Source organism: Acipenser ruthenus, chromosome 51, assembly GCF_902713425.1.
Source record: "Acipenser ruthenus chromosome 51, fAciRut3.2 maternal haplotype, whole genome shotgun sequence".
Taxonomy (NCBI): domain Eukaryota; kingdom Metazoa; phylum Chordata; class Actinopteri; order Acipenseriformes; family Acipenseridae; genus Acipenser; species Acipenser ruthenus.
In genome coordinates, this window is record NC_081239.1 from 5,341,872 (window position 1) to 5,364,791 (window position 22,920).

Below are 22,920 nucleotides of genomic sequence, written 5' to 3' on the forward strand. Positions count from 1 at the left end.
ACAACCCACTTCTACTGGGTAAACCCAGACTCTCCATCCTTGCTGTTCCGCTTCAGTGGCTAGTTGAGCATACCGCAGTTTCTTCCTCTCATACGCCTCATCTACAGCATCCTCCCATGGCACTGTTAACTCTACCAGGTGAACAAGGCGTGCTGATCCAGACCACAAGACAATATCAGGTCGAAGGTTAGTGGTGGCAATCTCAGGTGGAAAAATAAACCGTTGACCAACATCTGCCAGCATTTTTCAGTCTCTATCAGCTTCCAGTTCTCCTGGTCGAGGATTGCTTTTAAGTAATCTTGCATTTTTTATAGACACGTATATTTAGACTGTGAAGTTTAATGTTGAGAATCAATAGATTTGAGCTATACTTCGTATTTTAGATTTATTTCTTACTTTGTATGGCTTGTTAGTTTCTGTTTTCAATAAACTGCTGCTATTCATTAAACCCTCCAGCTGTTAACTGTATTGTTCATTATAATCTTGATCTACACAAACTTATTCAATTGGAACTAATCAAATGCAAATTTGCACAGAAGTATATGTATCTTAATGTTCCTACACGCTCTTCAAACTCCTAGATTCTGCTGGCTTGCTCTGACAAGACCACAAGCTTCTTGAGAAAGCCTACAATACTTAGCCCTCAGTGACACTGCTGTTAATGTGAAGTGAAAGCACGATTCTGTCAGCATTCCCTGTGTGGGACACAGCAGCCACAATGTACAGCTCTGGCTGAATTTTAGGATTGAGACATAATAAAAAAACAAATAAAAAGAAACTATATGAACATAATTTTGATATTTTATTTAACATCATGTAATCAAAGAAACTACAAAATGATATCGCAAAAAAAAAGTGTCTACCGGAAGCCACAATAGTAGCACAGTAGTGTAATTCAATATGTTAATGTGACATTAATTAGTAGGTTTCATTTGACTTTATAAAGCTAAATGAGTTCATTCTATAGGGTGATGATGCTAAACGTGAGGCCAGAGCTGTAGAGTTTAACACAGACTCCTCAAAGAAACACACAACAGTGTATTAGGAACAACATCCATCCTTTATCATTAACCGCTTACTCCTTTACAGGGTCGCGGTGAGCCGGAGCCTACCCGGCATACACAGGGCGCAAGGAGAGACTACACCCTGGACGGGACGCCAGATCATCACAGGGCACCACACACACACACACACTCACACAGAGGGCAATTTAGAGTGACCAATCAACCAGGACAGCATGTCTTTGGACTGTGGGAGGAAACCGGAGCACCGGAGAAAACCCACGCGAACATGGGGAGAACATGCAAACTGCACACAGACAGTACCCTAGGCCGGATTTGAACCTAGGACCCTGACGCTGTGAGGCAGCAGCACTAACCACTACGCCACCGTGCCGCCCTTAGGAACAACAGCGATACAATTATCTCACCCACCCAGCTTCGAGTCCAAAGTCAAATGTTTCATTTTTATTAATTTTTTTAAAATTATTAGTGCCTAGATACACATTCAAACAAACACGCCTGAAATGTTGTTGCAAAAATCGATATTCATATTCCTCTGCCTCCGTACTTGCTGTTTCAAATCAGGAAGCAGGGTGCTCAGGGTTGAAGTCAATTCCTATTTTTCAATTCCTTTTTAAAATCAATTCCTTCAAAAGGAATTGGAATTTGTATTTTAGAGATATAATAATAATTGTTGTGATTGTTCAGCTTCTTTCATTTGAAGCCAATTTAATTGACAAACAAACAGCGAGTTCTTCAATTCATTTGTTGCCGCCGAAAATGTGAAGCTTGTTTTAACAGAATACTGCTGATTGTGATCAACGATGATGTGTTGCAATTGAGTAAAAGGGAATTGGAATTGAGATTTCAAAAAGGAATTGGAAAAAAAAGGAATTGACCTCCAGCCTGACTTATGATGCTTCCAACCCTGCAGTGCTTGAGTAATAAAAACAAATAAAAAACCACACAGTGCACTTTACATTGTTTCTCATGTCTGGAGAACTGCCGACCCCATTGTGATGAAACTTGGTATTAACATTATACAACAAAAAGAATGATTGCAAACAAAAATACCTGCGAACACTAAAGAGTTATTTAGCAGATTTGTATCCAAAGCGACTTACAGAGATGAGGGGGTGAACTGTGCATCATCAACAACCGCTACTGCTGCATAAGAACATAAGAAAAACATAAGAAAGTTTACAAACGAGAAGAGGCCATTCAGCCCATCTTGCTTGTTTGGTTGTTAGTAGCTTATTGATCCCAGAATCTCATCAAGCAGCTTCTTGAAGGATCCCAGGGTGTCAGCTTCAACAACATTACTGGGGAGTTGGTTCCAGACCCTCACAATTCTCTGTGTAAAAAAGTGCCTCCTATTTTCTGTTCTGAATGCCCCTTTATCTAATCTCCATTTGTGACCCCTGGTCCTTGTTTCTTTTTTCAGGTCGAAAAAGTCCCCTGGGTCGACATTGTCTATACCTTTTAGGATTTTGAATGTTTGAATCAGATCACCGCGTAGTCTTCTTTGTTCAAGACTGAACAGATTCAATTCTTTTAGCCTGTCTGCATACGACATGCCTTTTAAACCCGGGATAATTCTGGTTGCTCTTCTTTGCACTCTTTCTAGAGCAGCAATATCCTATTTGTAACAAGGTGACCAGAACTGAACATAATATTTTAGGTGAGGTCTTACTAATGCACAGTCACTTCCAATAGGACCTCGGTTTTTACATCTCATCCGAAGGACTTGCTCATGGTCACATATACAGTGAGTCAGTGGCTGAGCTGGGATTGGACTGGGAACCTCCTGGTAACAAGCCCCTTTCTCTAACCACTGGACCACCATAAAAAAGAAAAGAAATGTACAAGAAAAAAAAAACATTTTCCTAGGTGCCAATAGGAAACGCAGTTTCCTGTTGGCACCTATGAGCTTTGAGCTGGTTGAAGGTGAATCTGCCCCCGCAGTGACCGCAGCGATACGGCTTCTCTCCTGTGTGAAGTCTCCGGTGCTTGGTCAGGGTCCCGGCTCGTGTGAAACTCTTCCCACACTGCTCGCACTGAAACGGCTTCTCTCCTGTGTGAGTGCGCTGATGTGTCTTCAGATTCTCCAGCTGACTGAAGCTCTTCCTGCAATCGCTGCACTGAAACAGCTTCTCTCCTGTGTGAGTGCGCTGATGCGTCTTCAGATTCTCCAGCTGACTGAAGCTCTTCCTGCAATCGCTGCACTGGAACGGCTTCTCTCCTGTGTGAATGCGCTGATGCGTCTTCAGATTCTCCAGCTGACTGAAGCTCTTCCCGCACTCCGAGCAGCAGAACGGTTTCTCTCCGGTGTGGACTCGGCGGTGGTTCTGGAGGTGCTCCAGTTGTCCGAAGCTCTTCTCACACTCGCTGCAGGGGTACGGTTTCTCTCCTGTGTGAGTGCGCTGGTGGGTTCTCAGGCTCCTGGAGTGAGTGAAGCTCTTCTCACAGTCTGGACACTCGTAAGGGGTTTCCCCAGTGTGAATTCTCCAGTGTTCTTTGAGGTTGCCCAGCTGGGTGAAAATCTTCCCACATTCGCTGCACTGATAGGGTTTCTCTCCAGTGTGAGTGCGCTGGTGTGTTTTGAGGTGCCCGGAGTGAGTTAAGGCCCGCCCACATTCGGGGCAGTGGTGGGAGGTGACAGAGAGGTTGGTTTCTTCGCTTATCATGACCTCGATCTTGTTGGTGTCTTCCGGTTTAACAGTCAAGAGTTCGAATTCGGTGTCACCCGTAGCGACGGGGGCTTCCAATTTGGGTGCCTCCTCTTTGAGCGGGATGAAATCCATCTTTTCAAAGAGAAATAGAGACTAAACTTAATATTAGTGAGATTATATATATATATATATATATATATATATATATATATAATGTATTTATAGGGGTGTAATGATTCATCGTGTATTGATGGATCATGATACTTTCTTGCATAGCAGTTAGACTGTACTGGAATTACATTTTAACTGGAGTTGGACTGTACTGGATTGACATTGCTGGGATGGTAATGACTCCAACTGCACAGCACTGTCACCCATTCCAGGTTTTACTACAAGCTTGATTAGCCCCAATGCATACAGGTAACAAGCTCAGGTGTGTTATTAAACGCCTAGTGAAACCAGGAATAGATTAAATTGCTATGCAGCTGGAGTCTTTTTTTTTCAAGTTTCAAGTTTTTTCCTCCCTCAGTTTACCACACTTTGCTGTGCTTTTACTACAGGAAACTTTTATAAGGGGTAGTTTACCCTGTTTTTGAATATGCTTTACTATACCTCTGTGCTGTACAATGCTTCACTGAGCTTTGTGAAACTTCCCTATGCTTTACCACAACCTCTCTGTGTTTTACAATGTTTCCCTATGCTTTACCATACCTCTCTGTACTTTACAATGCTTCCCTATGCTTTACCAGACCTCTCTGTGCTTTACAATGCTTCCCTATGCTTTACCAGACCTCTCTGTGCTTTACAATGCTTCCCTATGCTTTACCAGACCTCTCTGTGCTTTACAATGCTTCCCTATGCTTTACCAGACCTCTCTGTGCTTTACAATGCTTCCCTATGCTTTACCAGACCTCTCTGTGCTTTACAATGCTTCCCTATGCTTTACCATACCTCCGTGTGCTTTACCGTGCCTCTCTCTGTACTTTACAATGCTTCATTACACTTTGCTGTGCTTTTACTGTGGGACCGCTTTACACGAGAGTCAGATCACTACACACAAAATTCACTTTACAGCTAACACAGTTGCGTATCAAATATTTGTTGATAGAGGCGATTTTGTTCCATTAAAAAAAATACATTTTAGAAAGTTGTGTAACTCTGTATTGTATATGAAATGAATGACTCGGTTAAATTATAAGTTTTTTTTTTGTTTGTGTTTGCTATCAAAATAGAAATTAAACAAAAAAAAAACATTTGCAATGAAAGAAAGTGCCTTTTTAATATTTAACCGGCAACAATAACATAAATACACATGACAGTGAACTCAGTCTCGTATGAGTCGAAGAATGAAAGCAGTTTGTTATTCCATATTTTTGTTTTTAATTCATTGCTATAATACCGTATTTACCTTACGTCCTCCTCTCTCTCTCTCTCTCTCTCAAGCTTCCGGTTGTCAGCAAAGGCGTCTGGGACTTGGAGGAGCAAACAGCCGGGCGCAGTGCCTCTGGGAGTTGTAGTTGTTAAGCGAATCGTAGCGTTGGTGTGATTGAAAGGTAGTGAAGACGTAGAAAAACAAAACTGACGCTTGTCAGGAGATATGGAGAAGCAAGAGCAGATACATTTAATAGAACATAATAATAATAAAGCAGGTACATCGGGACAGAGAGAGAAACACAAAGTCAGGGAGCTCATGTTAACGTCATTTTGTAAATGTATGTTCTGTATTTATTAGTTACATGACAGTGTAATGTACCCGGTTGCACTTTGTGAAAATGAATGACACTTGAGTGTATAATCGCTGTGCATCTTATTTCATATTGTACTTTTAGTAAACTATTTAAATATGAATATTGCATTGTAACCATGTACTGCCCTGTAACACCTGTAAATCGCCTTGGATAAATAAAGGCGCGGCTGTGATTGATTCTGGCAACACGACACGGTTGTTGTTCTTTCTTTCTTTCTTTCTTTCTTAGCAGACGCCCTTATCCTCATATTTGTTCTGTTGCCAAACCCTGCCTCGTTGCGCAGTGTTTGTGAACTCATTTCATAACTCCACTAGTCTGACTTCCTGCAGTTTTCAGTTTAGTTTCTCTTGCTTTCTCCCTGACGGACAGCAGCGATGGCGACAGCGACGTCTCCAGAGGAGAAGTTCTCCTGCTCCGTGTGTCTGGACCTCTTCACCGAGCCCGCAACCATTCCGTGCGGACACAGCTTCTGTCTGGACTGTATCGGGAGCTACTGGGACCTGAGTGACCAAACCGGCGTGTACAGCTGCCCCCAGTGCCGGGAGACTTTCACTCCCAGGCCCGTTCTGCGCAAAAGCAACGTCCTTAACGAGCTGGTGGAGGAATTGAAGAAAACGAGAAGACTCGACTCGAAAAGGTATGTACGTTACCTGTGCTATAGCCCTCTGATAGTACTAAAGAAAATATATTCTCGAAATCGGTAAAGGCCTACTCTTTGTAACTTTGACGTGCAATGACAGCCTCTCCAAACTATTACTGTTCTGATACTGTGTTATGGAACGAGGCGAAACCCTTGCGTTGGAAGCTATGTTTAAAATATCGCTATGTACTTAAAATGTAATATGTGTTTTTCATTGGTGATTTTGAATACATTTTAAAACGTGGTGCTGACGTGGAACTTTACTTACCTCACACTCTGCTTCAGCGTATACTTCATTAAAATGCGTGTCACCCCCTATCTGACTGTTCAAAGTGATTCGTTATTTAAGTTGCTCTGATCTGCTACTATTTTATAAACTAAATATATGGTATTAGGAAACCACCACTTCATTAGCACCATGTCTGTCATTTTCTGTGCATGCACTTGATGTATTTTGTTACCTGAAATGGGGCTGTGATTCACTGCTGCTGTAATTAACAATCAGGAACAGGAACAAAAACTACGGTAGAGAACAAATCTATAGATACGAAGTATATATGTTATGATTACCAGATGAAGAGATGAAACACAGGGTCAGATTGATTAAACGCACACATAAGCACATTTCTCTGGCTTTTTATTTTTCAGAAGACACTACTCTTTATTTACACTTCAATCCAAACTGCAGCCGAGGGGGAAATACCTTTTTAAACTTCTATTACAGCCTAGTTGTCTACAAAGCTCTGGTATTTACATACTTTTCCAGTATTTGTTTATGAATGCCTGCATTTTGTTTCTGTTCTACGTTTTAAACCAGTATATTTAATTGGTCTTTTCTTTGCTAACCGTTTGTCAGATTGAGTCGACTGTACCCTCTGTTTGGGTTGCCTGTGACATTTTGATGTGTGTTTTTGTTTGTTTGTTTTGTGTGTGTGTGTGTGTGTGTTTATTGTGTGTGTATTGTGTGTGTGTGTGTGTGTGTGTGTCTGTGCGTGTGTGCGTTGTTTTGTGTGTGTAATATATATATAATTTGCAGCTTTGTGCAAATAAAAAAATATATACCGTATTCCTTCGAATTTAAGACGCAGCCCAAATTTACTACCCTCAATTTGAGGAAAAAATAAAACATGAAATAAATATGAATTTACAAAGATCCAAACTCAATTGCGCTGTTGTATTGGTCGAAACTGCCACAAAACAGTGTTGTTGTAGATTAACCACAGAGCTTGTTTATTGTGCTGTGTCCTGTATAATACTTCAGGTGGCGTTTCACTCACTCACTCACTCACTCACTCACGGCATCACACATCCTGGCATAGCAAGCACGACACAACAGCATCAGACAACATGTAATCCAGCAACAGCATCAGGGAATATGTAACCCAGCAACCGCAACAGCATCAGGGAACGTGTAACCCAGCAACCGCAAAAGCATCAGGGAACGTGTAACCCAGCAACCGCAACAGCATCAGGGAACGTGTAACCCAGCAACCGCAACAGCATCAGGGAACGTGTAACCCAGCAACCGCAACAGCATCAGGGAACGTGTAACCCAGCAACCGCAACAGCATCAGGGAACGTGTAACCCAGCAACCGCAACAGCATCAGGGAACGTGTAACCCAGCAACCGCAACAGCATCAGGGAACGTGTAACCCAGCAACCGCAACAGCATCAGGGAACGTGTAACCCAGCAACCGCAACAGCATCAGGGAACGTGTAACCCAGCAACCGCAACAGCATCAGGGAACGTGTAACCCAGCAACCGCAACAGCATCAGGGAACGTGTAACCCAGCAACCGCAACAGCATCAGGGAACGTGTAACCCAGCAACCGCAACAGCATCAGGGAACGTGTAACCCAGCAACCGCAACAGCATCAGGGAACGTGTAACCCAGCAACCGCAACAGCATCAGGGAACGTGTAACCCAGCAACCGCAACAGCATCAGGGAACGTGTAACCCAGCAACCGCAACAGCATCAGGGAACGTGTAACCCAGCAACCGCAACAGCATCAGGGAACGTGTAACCCAGCAACCGCAACAGCAGAAAAAGAAATCCCCAAAACATCTGTCTGGGAGGGGATATTTTTGATCGTGGAAAACTGTAAAATGTTTTCACACTTTCTTTTGTGACCTTTCAGTATACCGTATCTTTCTCCTGTTGAACTGTAACTTGATTGAGACCATAGGCACCTAACCCATGGAGCACAGGGGAGGCAAGCTATATATTTTGTCACTCTATTTTTTGCTCAGTGTATACACACTGTTATATGTTTTGTTATGGTTTAGCCTTTTAAACAGTTTAAAATGTAATACAAAAAACAGAGTCATTCAGAAGACGCCGTAAGTCCAACATTGATTAAAAAAAAAAAAAAAAAAAAAAATAAAAATCAGTAAAACGCACCCTACACGAACATTGGTTTGACCCACAGTCCGAAATGCACTGTTTACTACAGAAGAGAGGCAGTTTGGATACTACAAAATATTAATTAAATATAGGCTAGGTACAGTGATGTAGTCGAGGATACATGCAGGTAAACGGCGTTTACCCACTTTGAATTTGGGCAATATAGCGTTTACCCACTTCTCATATAAGAGATATAGCGTTTACCCACTTCTCATATAAGAGATAGAGAGTTTACTCACTTCTCATATAAGAGATAGAGAGTTTACCCACTTCTCATATAAGAGATAGAGAGTTTACTCACTTCTCATATAAGGGATACAGAGTTTACTCACTTCTCATATAAGAGAGAGAGAGTTTACTCACTTCTCATATAAGAGATAGAGAGAGTTTACTCACTTCTCATATAAGAGATAGAGAGTTTACTCACTTCTCATATAAGAGATAGAGAGTTTACTCACTTCTCATATAAGAGATAGAGAGTTTACCCACTTCTCATGTAAGAGATAGAGAGTTTACTCACTTCTCATGTAAGAGATAGAGAGAGTTTACTCACTTCTCATATAAGAGATAGAGAGTTTACTCACTTCTCATATAAGAGATAGAGAGTTTACTCACTTCTCATATAAGAGATAGAGAGTTTACCCACTTCTCATGTAAGAGATAGAGAGTTTACTCACTTCTCATGTAAGAGATAGAGAGTTTACTCACTTCTCATGTAAGAGATAGAGAGTTTACTCACTTCTCATATAAGAGATAGAGAGTTTACCCACTTCTCATATAAGGGATACAGAGTTTACTCACTTCTCATGTAAGAGATAGAGAGTTTACCCACTTCTCATGTAAGAGATAGAGAGTTTACCCACTTCTCATGTAAGAGATAGAGAGTTTACCCACTTCTCATATAAGAGATAGAGAGTTTACTCACTTCTCATGTAAGAGATAGAGAGTTTACCCACTTCTCATGTAAGAGATAGAGAGTTTACTCACTTCTCATGTAAGAGATAGAGAGAGTTTACCCACTTCTCATGTAAGAGATAGAGAGTTTACTCACTTCTCATGTAAGAGATAGAGAGTTTACCCACTTCTCATGTAAGAGATAGAGAGAGTTTACCCACTTCTCATGTAAGAGATAGAGAGAGTTTACCCACTTCTCATGTAAGAGATAGAGAGTTTACTCACTTCTCATGTAAGAGATAGAGAGTTTACCCACTTCTCATGTAAGAGATAGAGAGTTTACTCACTTCTCATGTAAGAGAGAGAGAGTTTACTCACTTCTCATGTAAGAGATAGAGAGTTTACCCACTTCTCATGTAAGAGATAGAGAGTTTACTCACTTCTCATGTAAGAGATAGAGAGAGTTTACCCACTTCTCATGTAAGAGATAGAGAGTTTACTCACTTCTCATGTAAGAGATAGAGAGTTTACCCACTTCTCATGTAAGAGATAGAGAGAGTTTACCCACTTCTCATGTAAGAGATAGAGAGAGTTTACCCACTTCTCATGTAAGAGATAGAGAGTTTACTCACTTCTCATGTAAGAGATAGAGAGTTTACCCACTTCTCATGTAAGAGATAGAGAGAGTTTACCCACTTCTCATGTAAGAGATAGAGAGTTTACTCACTTCTCATGTAAGAGAGAGAGAGAGTTTACCCACTTCTCATGTAAGAGATAGAGAGTTTACTCACTTCTCATGTAAGAGATAGAGAGTTTACTCACTTCTCATGTAAGAGATAGAGAGTTTACTCACTTCTCATGTAAGAGAGAGAGAGAGTTTACCCACTTCTCATGTAAGAGAGAGAGAGAGTTTACCCACTTCTCATGTAAGAGATAGAGAGTTTACTCACTTCTCATATAAGAGATAGAGAGTTTACTCACTTCTCATGTAAGAGATAGAGAGTTTACTCACTTCTCATATAAGAGAGAGAGAGAGTTTACCCACTTCTCATGTAAGAGATAGAGAGTTTACTCACTTCTCATGTAAGAGAGAGAGAGAGTTTACCCACTTCTCATGTAAGAGAGAGAGAGAGTTTACCCACTTCTCATGTAAGAGAGAGAGAGAGTTTACCCACTTCTCATGTAAGAGATAGAGAGTTTACTCACTTCTCATGTAAGAGAGAGAGAGAGTTTACTCACTTCTCATATAAGAGATAGAGAGTTTACTCACTTCTCATGTAAGAGATAGAGAGTTTACCCACTTCTCATGTAAGAGAGAGAGAGAGTTTACCCACTTCTCATGTAAGAGATAGAGAGTTTACTCACTTCTCATGTAAGAGAGAGAGAGAGTTTACTCACTTCTCATGTAAGAGAGAGAGAGAGTTTACCCACTTCTCATGTAAGAGAGAGAGAGAGTTTACCCACTTCTCATGTAAGAGAGAGAGAGAGTTTACCCACTTCTCATGTAAGAGAGAGAGAGAGTTTACCCACTTCTCATGTAAGAGATAGAGAGTTTACTCACTTCTCATGTAAGAGATAGAGAGTTTACCCACTTCTCATGTAAGAGAGAGAGAGAGTTTACCCACTTCTCATGTAAGAGATAGAGAGTTTACTCACTTCTCATGTAAGAGAGAGAGAGAGTTTACCCACTTCTCATGTAAGAGATAGAGAGTTTACTCACTTCTCATGTAAGAGATAGAGAGTTTACCCACTTCTCATGTAAGAGATAGAGAGTTTACTCACTTCTCATGTAAGAGAGAGAGAGAGTTTACCCACTTCTCATGTAAGAGATAGAGAGTTTACTCACTTCTCATGTAAGAGATAGAGAGTTTACCCACTTCTCATGTAAGAGATAGAGAGTTTACCCACTTCTCATGTAAGAGATAGAGAGTTTACTCACTTCTCATGTAAGAGATAGAGAGTTTACCCACTTCTCATGTAAGAGATAGAGAGTTTACTCACTTCTCATGTAAGAGATAGAGAGTTTACTCACTTCTCATATAAGAGATAGAGAGTTTACTCACTTCTCATGTAAGAGATAGAGAGTTTACTCACTTCTCATGTAAGAGATAGAGTTTACCCACTTCTCATGTAAGAGATAGAGAGTTTACTCACTTCTCATATAAGAGATAGAGAGTTTACTCACTTCTCATGTAAGAGATAGAGAGTTTACTCACTTCTCATATAAGAGATAGAGAGTTTACTCACTTCTCATATAAGAGATAGAGAGTTTACTCACTTCTCATATAAGAGATAGAGAGTTTACTCACTTCTCATATAAGAGATAGAGAGTTTACCCACTTCTCATGTAAGAGATAGAGAGTTTACTCACTTCTCATGTAAGAGATAGAGAGTTTACCCACTTCTCATGTAAGAGATAGAGAGTTTACTCACTTCTCATGTAAGAGATAGAGAGTTTACTCACTTCTCATATAAGAGATAGAGAGTTTACTCACTTCTCATGTAAGAGATAGAGAGTTTACTCACTTCTCATGTAAGAGATAGAGAGTTTACCCACTTCTCATGTAAGAGATAGAGAGTTTACTCACTTCTCATATAAGAGATAGAGTTTACTCACTTCTCATGTAAGAGATAGAGAGTTTACTCACTTCTCATATAAGAGATAGAGAGTTTACTCACTTCTCATATAAGAGATAGAGAGTTTACTCACTTCTCATATAAGAGATAGAGAGTTTACTCACTTCTCATATAAGAGATAGAGAGTTTACTCACTTCTCATGTAAGAGATAGAGAGTTTACTCACTTCTCATGTAAGAGATAGAGAGTTTACCCACTTCTCATGTAAGAGATAGAGAGTTTACTCACTTCTCATATAAGAGATAGAGAGTTTACTCACTTCTCATGTAAGAGATAGAGAGTTTACTCACTTCTCATATAAGAGATAGAGAGTTTACTCACTTCTCATGTAAGAGATAGAGAGTTTACTCACTTCTCATGTAAGAGATAGAGAGTTTACCCACTTCTCATGTAAGAGATAGAGAGTTTACTCACTTCTCATATAAGAGATAGAGAGTTTACTCACTTCTCATGTAAGAGATAGAGAGTTTACTCACTTCTCATATAAGAGATAGAGAGTTTACTCACTTCTCATATAAGAGATAGAGAGTTTACTCACTTCTCATATAAGAGATAGAGAGTTTACTCACTTCTCATATAAGAGATAGAGAGTTTACTCACTTCTCATATAAGAGATAGAGAGTTTACTCACTTCTCATATAAGAGATAGAGAGTTTACTCACTTCTCATGTAAGAGATAGAGAGTTTACTCACTTCTCATGTAAGAGATAGAGAGTTTACTCACTTCTCATGTAAGAGATAGAGAGTTTACTCACTTCTCATATAAGAGATAGAGAGTTTACTCACTTCTCATATAAGAGATAGAGAGTTTACTCACTTCTCATGTAAGAGATAGAGAGTTTACTCACTTCTCATGTAAGAGATAGAGAGTTTACCCACTTCTCATGTAAGAGATAGAGAGTTTACTCACTTCTCATATAAGAGATAGAGAGTTTACTCACTTCTCATGTAAGAGATAGAGAGTTTACTCACTTCTCATATAAGAGATAGAGAGTTTACTCACTTCTCATATAAGAGATAGAGAGTTTACTCACTTCTCATATAAGAGATAGAGAGTTTACTCACTTCTCATATAAGAGATAGAGAGTTTACTCACTTCTCATATAAGAGATAGAGAGTTTACTCACTTCTCATGTAAGAGATAGAGAGTTTACTCACTTCTCATGTAAGAGATAGAGAGTTTACTCACTTCTCATATAAGAGATAGAGAGTTTACTCACTTCTCATATAAGAGATAGAGAGTTTACTCACTTCTCATATAAGAGATAGAGAGTTTACTCACTTCTCATATAAGAGATAGAGAGTTTACTCACTTCTCATATAAGAGATAGAGAGTTTACTCACTTCTCATGTAAGAGATAGAGAGTTTACTCACTTCTCATGTAAGAGATAGAGAGTTTACTCACTTCTCATATAAGAGATAGAGAGTTTACTCACTTCTCATATAAGAGATAGAGAGTTTACTCACTTCTCATATAAGAGATAGAGAGTTTACTCACTTCTCATATAAGAGATAGAGAGTTTACTCACTTCTCATATAAGAGATAGAGAGTTTACCCACTTCTCATATAAGAGATAGAGAGTTTACTCACTTCTCATATAAGAGATAGAGAGTTTACTCACTTCTCATGTAAGAGATAGAGAGTTTACTCACTTCTCATATAAGAGAGAGAGAGTTTACTCACTTCTCATATAAGAGATAGAGAGTTTACCCACTTCTCATATAAGAGATAGAGAGTTTACTCACTTCTCATATAAGAGATAGAGAGTTTACTCACTTCTCATGTAAGAGATAGAGAGTTTACCCACTTCTCATATAAGAGATAGAGAGTTTACTCACTTCTCATATAAGAGATAGAGAGTTTACTCACTTCTCATATAAGAGATAGAGAGTTTACTCACTTCTCATGTAAGAGATAGAGAGTTTACTCACTTCTCATATAAGAGATAGAGAGTTTACTCACTTCTCATATAAGAGATAGAGAGTTTACTCACTTCTCATGTAAGAGATAGAGAGTTTACCCACTTCTCATATAAGAGATAGAGAGTTTACTCACTTCTCATATAAGAGATAGAGAGTTTACTCACTTCTCATGTAAGAGATAGAGAGTTTACTCACTTCTCATATAAGAGATAGAGAGTTTACTCACTTCTCATGTAAGAGAGAGAGAGAGTTTACCCACTTCTCATGTAAGAGAGAGAGAGAGTTTACTCACTTCTCATATAAGAGATAGAGAGTTTACTCACTTCTCATATAAGAGATAGAGAGTTTACTCACTTCTACTCTGGGGCAGCAGTGTGGAGTAGTGGTTAGGACTCTTGTACTTTACCTAGATTGCTCCAGTAAAAACCCAACTGTATAAATAGGTAATTGTATGTAAAAATAATGTGATATCTTGTAACAATTGTAAGTCGCCCTGGGTAAGAAATAAATAATGTAAGTCGCCCAGGGTAAGAAATAAATAATAATAATGATAATAATAATAATAATAATAATAATAATAATAATAATAATAATAATACTCTCCTCAAATCCAGCGCTAAAGACAAGATATTTTAACAGTGAGTGCCTGCCTTGTGTTGCGAGACTGACAGCTGAGAGCTCTCACTCAGAACTGCAGCATGACTACTGGACTGCATGTTGTGTGTCTGTGTAAAAATGTACTAAAACATGAATAGCCAAAAATAAACTGATTTATTATTGACATTATGACTGGAGTTACATGAGATTACAACATCAATAAGTGCGTTAGTATTGTAATACAATTACCATGCCATTAAATTCAGCAAACCACGCAGAAGTTAGAATTGAATATCGGAGCTCTTCAGCACGGCTCTTTTGGCCCACAGACAAACGTGGTAAAGTACGGCCTGTATTGGTTAATTCATTATCCGGATTATGAATTCTGGATTATGAAAGTTGAAAATCCAAAAATAAAATAAAATCAGGAAGAACTTAACATTTTTTTGAAAGACTGAAAATGTCGTCCGTATCATGAACATAATAATCATAGAACAAACATACGTTTAATTCAGATATAGCAGACTGATAAGATTTTCATTTGAAATACTGTAGTTTTAAAAACATTTATTAAGACTAAGGTGTCTGCAACCAGTCGTTGTCAGCACAGTACTTTGAATTCACCGTTTGAAAGTCTCCTCAGCTTCCCAAGCTGGTGAGTTTTTCTGCTTATATGGTGGAGCCATGGCGAGCACATCCTTCTTTAAGAGCTTTCAAGCTCTAAAACAGAGATAGAAGATAGAACAGAGATAGTGCAGTTTCCTGGGCTTCACAACACTGTATATTTTCTCCAGGGGTTGCAGCGTTTTCTTACATGTTTGCCATGTTTGTATATGGAGGGCTTAGTAGGATTTTAAATCATTAAAAAAGCTCCAGAAAAACCTCTTCAAATCCATGTTTACCTTTAAAAAAATGTAATGAGGAAGTCAGCAGGTTTGCGTTGCTGCGGGGCTGTGAACTGGTTTAAGTTCAACTACAACTCTAAATAGAATGGTGTTAGCACTGGGAATAATCTGAAGCACTGCTATTTCAAAATAACAGGAGCCTGTTTTTACTTTAGTGAAGTAAGCTAGAATGTTTTTTTTTCATTCAAAACTTGTCATTCTTTATTCAAAATGTAGTCTTTTTTCATTTAGACATTGCCAATTATTTTCTATTGTTTTCTCCCAGTTTGGCATATCCAATTATTTTTAGGCTCAGCTCACCGCTATCACCCCTGCGCTGACTCGGGAGGGTGAAGACGAACACACACTGTCCTCCGAAGCGTGTGCCGTCAGCTGACCGCTTTTTTTCACACTGCGGACTCACCGTGCAGCCACCCAAGAGCTACAGCGTCGGAGGACAACGCAGCTCTCGGGCAGCTTACAGGCAAGCCCGCAGGTGCCCGGCCAGACTACAGGGGTCGCTGGTGTGCGGTGAGCCGAGGACACCCTGGCCGACCTAAACCCTTCCCCAATTCCTGTATTTGTAAATTTTAAATTGTTTTTATGCAAAATGCCCCGTCTGTTTTCTCTCTACACTTCTGCATTTGTTGGAAGAAATGCGTGACTTTTGTTGAATTGCTTTCTGATTTTGTTTTAAATTAGAACCCAGTTTTGTTTTTCAAAAGCATAACCTGTGTTTGGACTTGTTTTGCCATACTTACTGGTCTGGATTGTGAAATAATTTACATGCATTTTTGGTTTTAATTGTATTTTATTTAATTAGTTTAACAGCAGTGTTCCATGAACAGTAATTGGTTGAACTCGAGGCCCTCCTCCTTCCCCGTGTGCCTTCTGAGCCAGTGATCGAGGCTTGTTTATTTATTTATTTTTAATGACCCGCTTACATTTTTTTGTAACTTGAAGTCCTATTTGTTCATTTTAAAATACAGAATAACATGTATGGGCTGCATTGTTTACAAATCAGATGTAGGCTTACTGAAATCTGTGATAGAAATCAGGCACGTCCATCACATTGGTAGGTAAGAATTTTAAAAAAACAAATATTTTCAATTAACATCAGTAAGTACTTAAGCCTAATAATTAAAAAATACCAATTATTTTCTGTTTTCATAGGTATATTATGACCCTGTCTCAGATGGGGGTACGCGGTAGACTAGATTTTTTGGAAAGGGGTAAGGAGCCTAAAAAGTTTGAAAACCACTGGCATGATACATTATATACAAGGTTAGGATGTGAAAAGAAAACTCATTGGATGCGTAAAAGTAAAATAGTAGCAGCAACACAGCAGCTAATAGCAGATATCAGGGTTAAAGAGCATGGAAAGCAAGAGAGAACAGGTGGGTCTTGAGAGCTGATATAAAACGAGCGACGGTGGGAGCATCACGCACCGAAGCCGGAAGTACCATTGGCATTTAAAAATGTAAGCATTTTTTCCAAGTTCTTTTACTAAAGAATCCCCCTATAATATGCAATGCATGCCTAAAATATCAAGAAAACTCACACAACCGATTTGTACAGGAAATGGTATATACTACATTATATGTACTGCCTTATCAATAATCTGCTTTATCAATATGAAGTCCCGTTGGTATTTTAAAATGTTTGAACGTGTTGTTTTCCATGTTATTTTATTAAGGGAACCCCCCGCTCCCGCTCCTGTATCTGCTGAGCTCGGAGACGTGCCTTGTGATTTCTGCCCCAGCGAGATAAAGCGCGGAGCGGTCAGGTCGTGTTTGACGTGCCGGGGCTCGTACTGCGAAGCGCACCTGCAGCCACACTACGAGACCGCGGGGTTGAAGAGGCACGCGCTGGTCCAGCCTCTCAGAGATTTGGAGCAGAAGCTTTGCAAACAGCACCAGAGATTGCTGGAGCTTTACTGTAGAACCGATCAGAGCTGTATCTGCATGACGTGTGCTCTCAAAGATCATCAGAATCATGCTGCTATCCTAGCAGAGGAGGGGAGATCAGAGAAACAGGTATGCATTAGAAACAGGACTGTATTTCTTTTTATGGTAAAACATATATTATTTAAAAACATAATATTCATTAAAGCAGAAAAATAGGCATTCACATTCAATCAAAATTGATAATGCTCTAGTTAGTATGCAAATAATGTTTCTAAATATTTAAATGCTTACCTGACCAACAGTAAATGCTAAATTGCAGAATAATATATATATATTTTTTACTCTGTTATATTAGCAGAGAGAGAGAGGGGGCTGAGAAAGGTAGGTGTTATGTATGTGTTTTATTTAGAATACATTGATGTTTGTATTATAATGGCCACTCATACAGCTTCATCTGCTATAGCTTGTTAACTATAACGCTGTCCAACAGGTGCTTCAGACTTTGAGTCAGTCCATTCAATAGGGGCAGCCGGACTGGCAGGCTGACAGTACAGATTGACAACATTGCAATGCATTGGCGGTTATCTCTTGACTATTTATTTAAATGATGTTCTATCCCCTCAATCTGCTTTGAAATGGACTCACCCGAAACTTGATGTTACCACGATAACTTGACTATCTTCAGTGAATTAACAAACTATTTTACTGTCAAAGAGCAGCAAACAGACTTTTTTATTTATACTTTGTATCCACATTATTATTATTATTATACAGTTCACATGGCTGTGTTGTGTGTGGTAGAATACTGACGAATGACACTTCAATAGCACTAAAAAGAAAAGAAATTCACTTTGTTTTGTTTTTGTCTGTACAGAATGAGCTGAGGGAGAGACAGGTGGAAATAGAAAATCTCATTGAGGAGAGACTGATAGAGCTGGAGAGACTGAATCAGGCTGTGGAGTCTCTCAAGGTGAGTGCGAGAACAGTCTAACAAAGACATGGTATTGTCAGGGGAGGCGTGTCACTGATCCCTTCCCTCCTCTAACTAGCTCTCAGCACACAAGGAAAGGGCTGAAAGTGAGCAGGTCCTGTCTGAGCTGATCCGTTCCATTGAGAGAATCAGGACGGAGGTGGGAGAGCTGATTGGAGCTAAAGAGAAGGCTGCAGTGAGTCGGGCCAACGAGCAAAGGGAACAACTAGAGCAGGAGATCCAGGAGCTTAGAAAGAAGAAGGCTGAGATGGAGCAGCTTTCTGAGACAGAGGATCACATCCACTTTCTGCAGGTCAGACCACGTTTCAATGCACATGCACTGAATGGGGGTTCAGTATCAGGACTTTTAAACACACTGCTGTTTGTTTTTACGATGGGGTTTATTTAGCTCAAAGCACGGTCAATGCTTGCGTTCAGTTTGGTCGCTGGTCTTTCTGTAAGATTCTGGGGTCCCCCTGATTATTTCCTGTACACACTGAAAGACCTCCCCAGCTGCTCAGTCCAGTGTTGCAGCCCCTGTGCTGCTTGGCTGACAAATCCTTTTCCCCACACTCCCCCTGTAGAGTTTCCAGTCTGTCTGCACCCCTCCTACTGCTCAGCAGCTCTTTGATAACATAGACGACTCTTTCTGGACTCTGAGGGAAGCTGTGTCCCGACTCAAAGACGACCTCGAGGGATTCTGGAAGGTGGAGTTGATGAAAGCAACTATAGCAGGTTGGTGCAAATAATATTTGAGCCGCATAGTCCTCCTCCTCCTTCTTCCTCTTTCTTTTTCTCTTCTTCCTCTTCTTCCATTAGATAGAGTTGAGTACCTGCTTTCAGATCATTATAACTAAACTTATGAAGAATACCGTGAGAGATGTTTTGTGTTTTCAGAAGGGCCACAATATGAAAATAACAAGTTCCAATGTTTTAGTCATCATTCTGTGTGTAGCACAGTAACACCCTTCTCCATTTCTCTGTCAAACACCTAATCAGAACACAAGGCTTTTCATGAGGGGTCAGTTTTTCATCTGCAGCCCATCCGATTTTGTGAAGACTTGACAAGGGATTTCTTCAGCACTGAGTATATTTTCCATTTTTCCAAGCCTTCTTTTCCATGATCCTGACGTCTGTGTTTATATCTGTGGAGCAGGATGCTTGTATCTGACATGTGCAGTGTGTTATATTAGATATGTTTTAACCCCACTCTCTTCTCCACAGTTGACGTGACTCTGGACCGTGATACAGCACACTCCTATCTCATCCTGTCTGAGGATGGAAAACAAGTCAGATGTGGAGATAAACCACAGCCTCTCCCTGACAATCCAAAGAGATTTGATAAGAAGAGTTATGTCTTGGGCAGGGAGGGATTCACCTCAGGGAGACACTACTGGGAGGTGGAGGTGGGGGAGAAGATACGCTGGGTACTAGGAGTCACCAGAGAGTCTTCTCAGAGGAAGGGGGGCATCACTGAGAAACCCCAGCAGGGATTCTGGGTTATTTGGTGGAATGAAGAAAATAATCTGTTCAGTGCCGTCAGGGCCCCCCGGACCCCCCTCCCCCTGAGCCCGAAGCCCCGGAAGCTGGGGGTGTATCTGGATTATGAGGGAGGGCATCTCTCCTTTTACAATGTGGAGACCAGATCTCACATCTACACTTTCACTGACACCTTCACTGAGAAACTCTATCCATTGTTTTCTCCTGGTCTTTATTCCTCTGGTAAGAACGCAGCTCCACTGATCATCTGCCCGCATACCTACACAGATTAATACAGATTACTAGCACGAGGAACATGGTCACAGGCTCCCCTTTTCTTGTGTTGAAGAGATTTTGGTCCCTTGTTTTTATCCTTTTATTTTGAGAAATGCAAATATTTTAAAGAAAAAATACAGTAGCTAAATCTAATCGGTGGGAAGGTAATATTTTAAAGCCTTATTTAGCACAAGAAAAGCTGTGTTTAAAAAAATAATTTACTTCTTACTCATTTTGTCCACCAGGTGTTGCTCCGTGTAAAATGAATAATTTGACTCTTTTTTTTTTTTTAAAGAGACTTTATGCATGAAATAAATGTAATTTACTGTACAGTACGACAGGGGACCCATTTTTGTGTGACACCAGCCTTGTGTAGCCAGAGCTATTGTCCCTCACCTTCCTGGAGTGCTAAATTCATCAATCAAAAAAAAAACTTTTAAAGCAATTTATTCTAGTTTCTTTTAACAGCATTTATTCAAGAATAGGGATGTTCAGAGGTGACTGTAATCTCCTTCTCTTATTAATACACGCTGTTTGTGCTTCAATCATTCTGAGTGCTTCTGGGTTCTGCAGCTCCTCCAATATCAAGTTCTTATCATTTTAAATCTGCCTTTACCTGGCTGTGAGCTGCTGTGATCTCGTCTGGAGAATCCTAACAGCCGGGCGCTGGACTGCTGTCCTCACTCCATTCAAGTCTATATAAATGTATAGTGGGCGGGGCTGGCAGAGTTGAAAGGTCACACTGTCACATGATGTGAATGGAACACGCAATGGCAGTTAGGATTCTCCAGACCAGCTCCCAGCAGATCACAGCCAGGTAAAGACAGATTGCATTGTCGTTCTCCAGTGTTGTACACTTCCCACGAAGGATGATGTGGGATGGAAAGACTTTGTGGACTTTTTTTTACATTTTTACAGGACTGAATGCAGAACACGGCTTCAGCTGTTTTCTCCCTGATAGATACATGCTTGAATACTTTGCTGCATTTCCCAGTAGATGTGTTCAATCTATGAAGTGATGCTATATCTATACACACAGTGCTTTATATAGCACTGGATTGACTTGGGTTGGGGCAGCTATTGATATCTTGTAATATTGATAGATTATTGATATTGTGAACATAGAATCAAATCTAATTTTAAATAAGATAATATTGTGTGATTATAAATGAAAATGAAGTCTAAAGGATGGGTGTTTTGAAATATTTGTATTGTGTTTTAATAGCATTGCTTGCGCTTTGTGATGCTGAATATTTGAATAGCGGGTTTTCAATGATTGTCTCGTTAATGAGCTCATTGAGGTCACGTGGTAAGGTGTGTAATGGTGAGGGGGCGTGTCTATTCACGACAGACTGGCGAAGACGGTCTGGACAAAACGTGGCTTTGTTTTTAACTGTGTTCTTTTTAAATAGTACTTAATAAAGAATGGGAATTTGATCTACGATCTGTTAGTATGGTGTTTGACCTCTGTTTGCATCAATTGTGTTCAATGTTGGGATGTAAACACTTGAAAAACTCCACAGGGAAGCACATACCGTTTGCTGGCAATGTGACAAACCTATTGTAAATAAAAAACAGCGTAATTCAATATAAATATGAGATTATAATATGCACATGTCTACTTTCCATGATATAAAGTATCAGGCACACAGAGACACGAATGTCTGTAAGAATTCATCTGAGCTGAACTCCATGTCGGTGTCACACAGCGGCGCAGAAGTCCCTCTAAAAGTCTGCATTGGAACCCAGCATAGATACACACAGGATGATACTGTGTAATAACTGCTAATAAATACACAATAATAATAATAATAATAATAATAATAATAATAATAATAATAATGAAGCAAGGAGTCGGTAAAAAGTTTCATCACAAAACAATTTAAAACAAACGCACAACCAAAAATCAGTCCTATATTCTTCAATGATGTTATTGTATCAACCACAAAAAAAAAAAAAAAACACTTACCGCGGAGTAAAGGGGTGTTTAAGTCGCTTTTCAAAGAAATAGCACAACAAGGATTATTAGTGGGCTTTGTAGATAGCAAATAGACAATATCAGCTTTCAAAATGTGATAGGGATAGACTCGCTGTTCTGTATGTGGCCAGTTGGCAGTTATGGGGTTAAAATGAAAAGAACCTGCAGCTGACACGCCCCCTGAAAGACAGCAGCAGGACAGAGAGCTTGCTTGCTTGTATGTATGTATGTATGTATGTATGTATTTATTTATTTATTTATTTATTTGATCAACAACGCTTAGTTTTACCAGCGCACAAGTGAAGGAGAGAGGGTCTGGCTCGAACAAACAGCGTCCTGTCCGAAACAAACTCAATATTCCGTCCCTCTTGTGTGGCCGGTGTTTAATCCCCAATTTTCACTTCATTTAAAACACACACAACACGACACGGTTGTTGTTCTGTTGCTAAGGGAGACTTTCACTCCCAGGCCCGTTCTGTGCAAAAGCAACGTCCTTAACGAGCTGGTGGAGGAATTGAAGAAAACGAGAAGACTCGACTTGAAAAGGTATGTACTGTACCTGTGCTATAGCCCTCTGATAGTACTAAAGAAAACATATTCTCGAAATAGGCGCGCTGTTTGTAACTCTGACGCGCAGGTGTTCTTACTTGACAGTATCAGTTTTAAGCACGCGCAGTATCGTATCCTGCTCCGCAGAATGTTTGGGGGAGAGGAGAGGAGAGGAGAGGAGAGGAGAGGAGAGGAGAGGAGAGGAGAGGAGAGGAGAGGAGAGGAGAGGAGAGGAGAGAGGGGGGGCGCTACACTAGCAGCTGAGCTGATAATCTTATTTATGTTATTTTGTGAAAACTAAACGTTACTACTGTATTACAAAAAATGACTCAAAGTGTTCTGAAGTATACGGAACGT

At 40.0% G+C, this 22,920-nt stretch overlaps 4 protein-coding genes across 7 annotated transcripts in view; 2 read left to right on the plus strand and 2 right to left on the minus strand.

The window, feature by feature from the left end:
* LOC117965866 (butyrophilin subfamily 1 member A1-like) overlaps positions 1-22,920 on the plus strand; it is a 486,786-nt gene that overhangs the window by 185,551 nt on the left and 278,315 nt on the right. The window lies entirely within an intron of this gene.
* LOC117407797 (butyrophilin subfamily 1 member A1-like) overlaps positions 1-22,920 on the minus strand; it is a 422,535-nt gene that overhangs the window by 142,260 nt on the left and 257,355 nt on the right. The window lies entirely within an intron of this gene.
* LOC131722761 (gastrula zinc finger protein XlCGF7.1-like) lies at positions 790-5,158 on the minus strand. The gene is made up of 2 exons (XM_059015841.1): positions 5,082-5,158; positions 790-3,805 (listed from the first exon to the last, which is right to left on the minus strand). The coding sequence occupies exon 2, from the start codon at positions 3,803-3,805 to the stop codon at positions 2,888-2,890; it is 918 nt and encodes a 305-aa protein (XP_058871824.1). The 5' UTR covers positions 5,082-5,158; the 3' UTR covers positions 790-2,887.
* On the plus strand, positions 5,206-21,473 carry LOC117965825 (E3 ubiquitin-protein ligase TRIM39-like). Of its 4 annotated transcripts, none has more exons than XM_059015767.1 (7): positions 5,206-5,226; positions 5,794-6,058; positions 17,101-17,440; positions 18,186-18,281; positions 18,361-18,594; positions 18,866-19,016; positions 19,506-21,473. In XM_059015767.1, exons 2-7 carry the CDS (start codon positions 5,796-5,798, stop codon positions 20,051-20,053), a joined length of 1,632 nt encoding a protein of 543 aa, XP_058871750.1. In that variant the 5' UTR covers positions 5,206-5,226; positions 5,794-5,795; the 3' UTR covers positions 20,054-21,473. The 4 variants fall into 4 exon arrangements, with proteins under 4 accessions (XP_058871750.1, XP_058871748.1, XP_058871749.1 ...); XM_059015765.1 differs by lacking the exon at positions 5,206-5,226 and adding an exon at positions 5,254-5,322; XM_059015766.1 differs by lacking the exon at positions 5,206-5,226 and adding an exon at positions 5,365-5,385.

What these genes read in the sequence shown, in the direction of transcription:
- LOC131722761 (XM_059015841.1), bottom strand. Translation starts at nt 3,805, where the DNA reads ATGGATTTCATCCCGCTCAAAGAGGAGGCACCCAAATTGGAAGCCCCC.
- LOC117965825 (XM_059015765.1), top strand. Translation starts at nt 5,271, where the DNA reads ATGGAGAAGCAAGAGCAGATACATTTAATAGAACATAATAATAATAAA. An exon ending in AGGGGAGATCAGAGAAACAG is followed by an intron (nt 17,441 to 18,185) that starts GTATGCATTAGA and finishes TTGTCTGTACAG; the next exon opens with AATGAGCTGAGGGAGAGACA. An exon ending in AGGCTGTGGAGTCTCTCAAG is followed by an intron (nt 18,282 to 18,360) that starts GTGAGTGCGAGA and finishes TCCTCTAACTAG; the next exon opens with CTCTCAGCACACAAGGAAAG.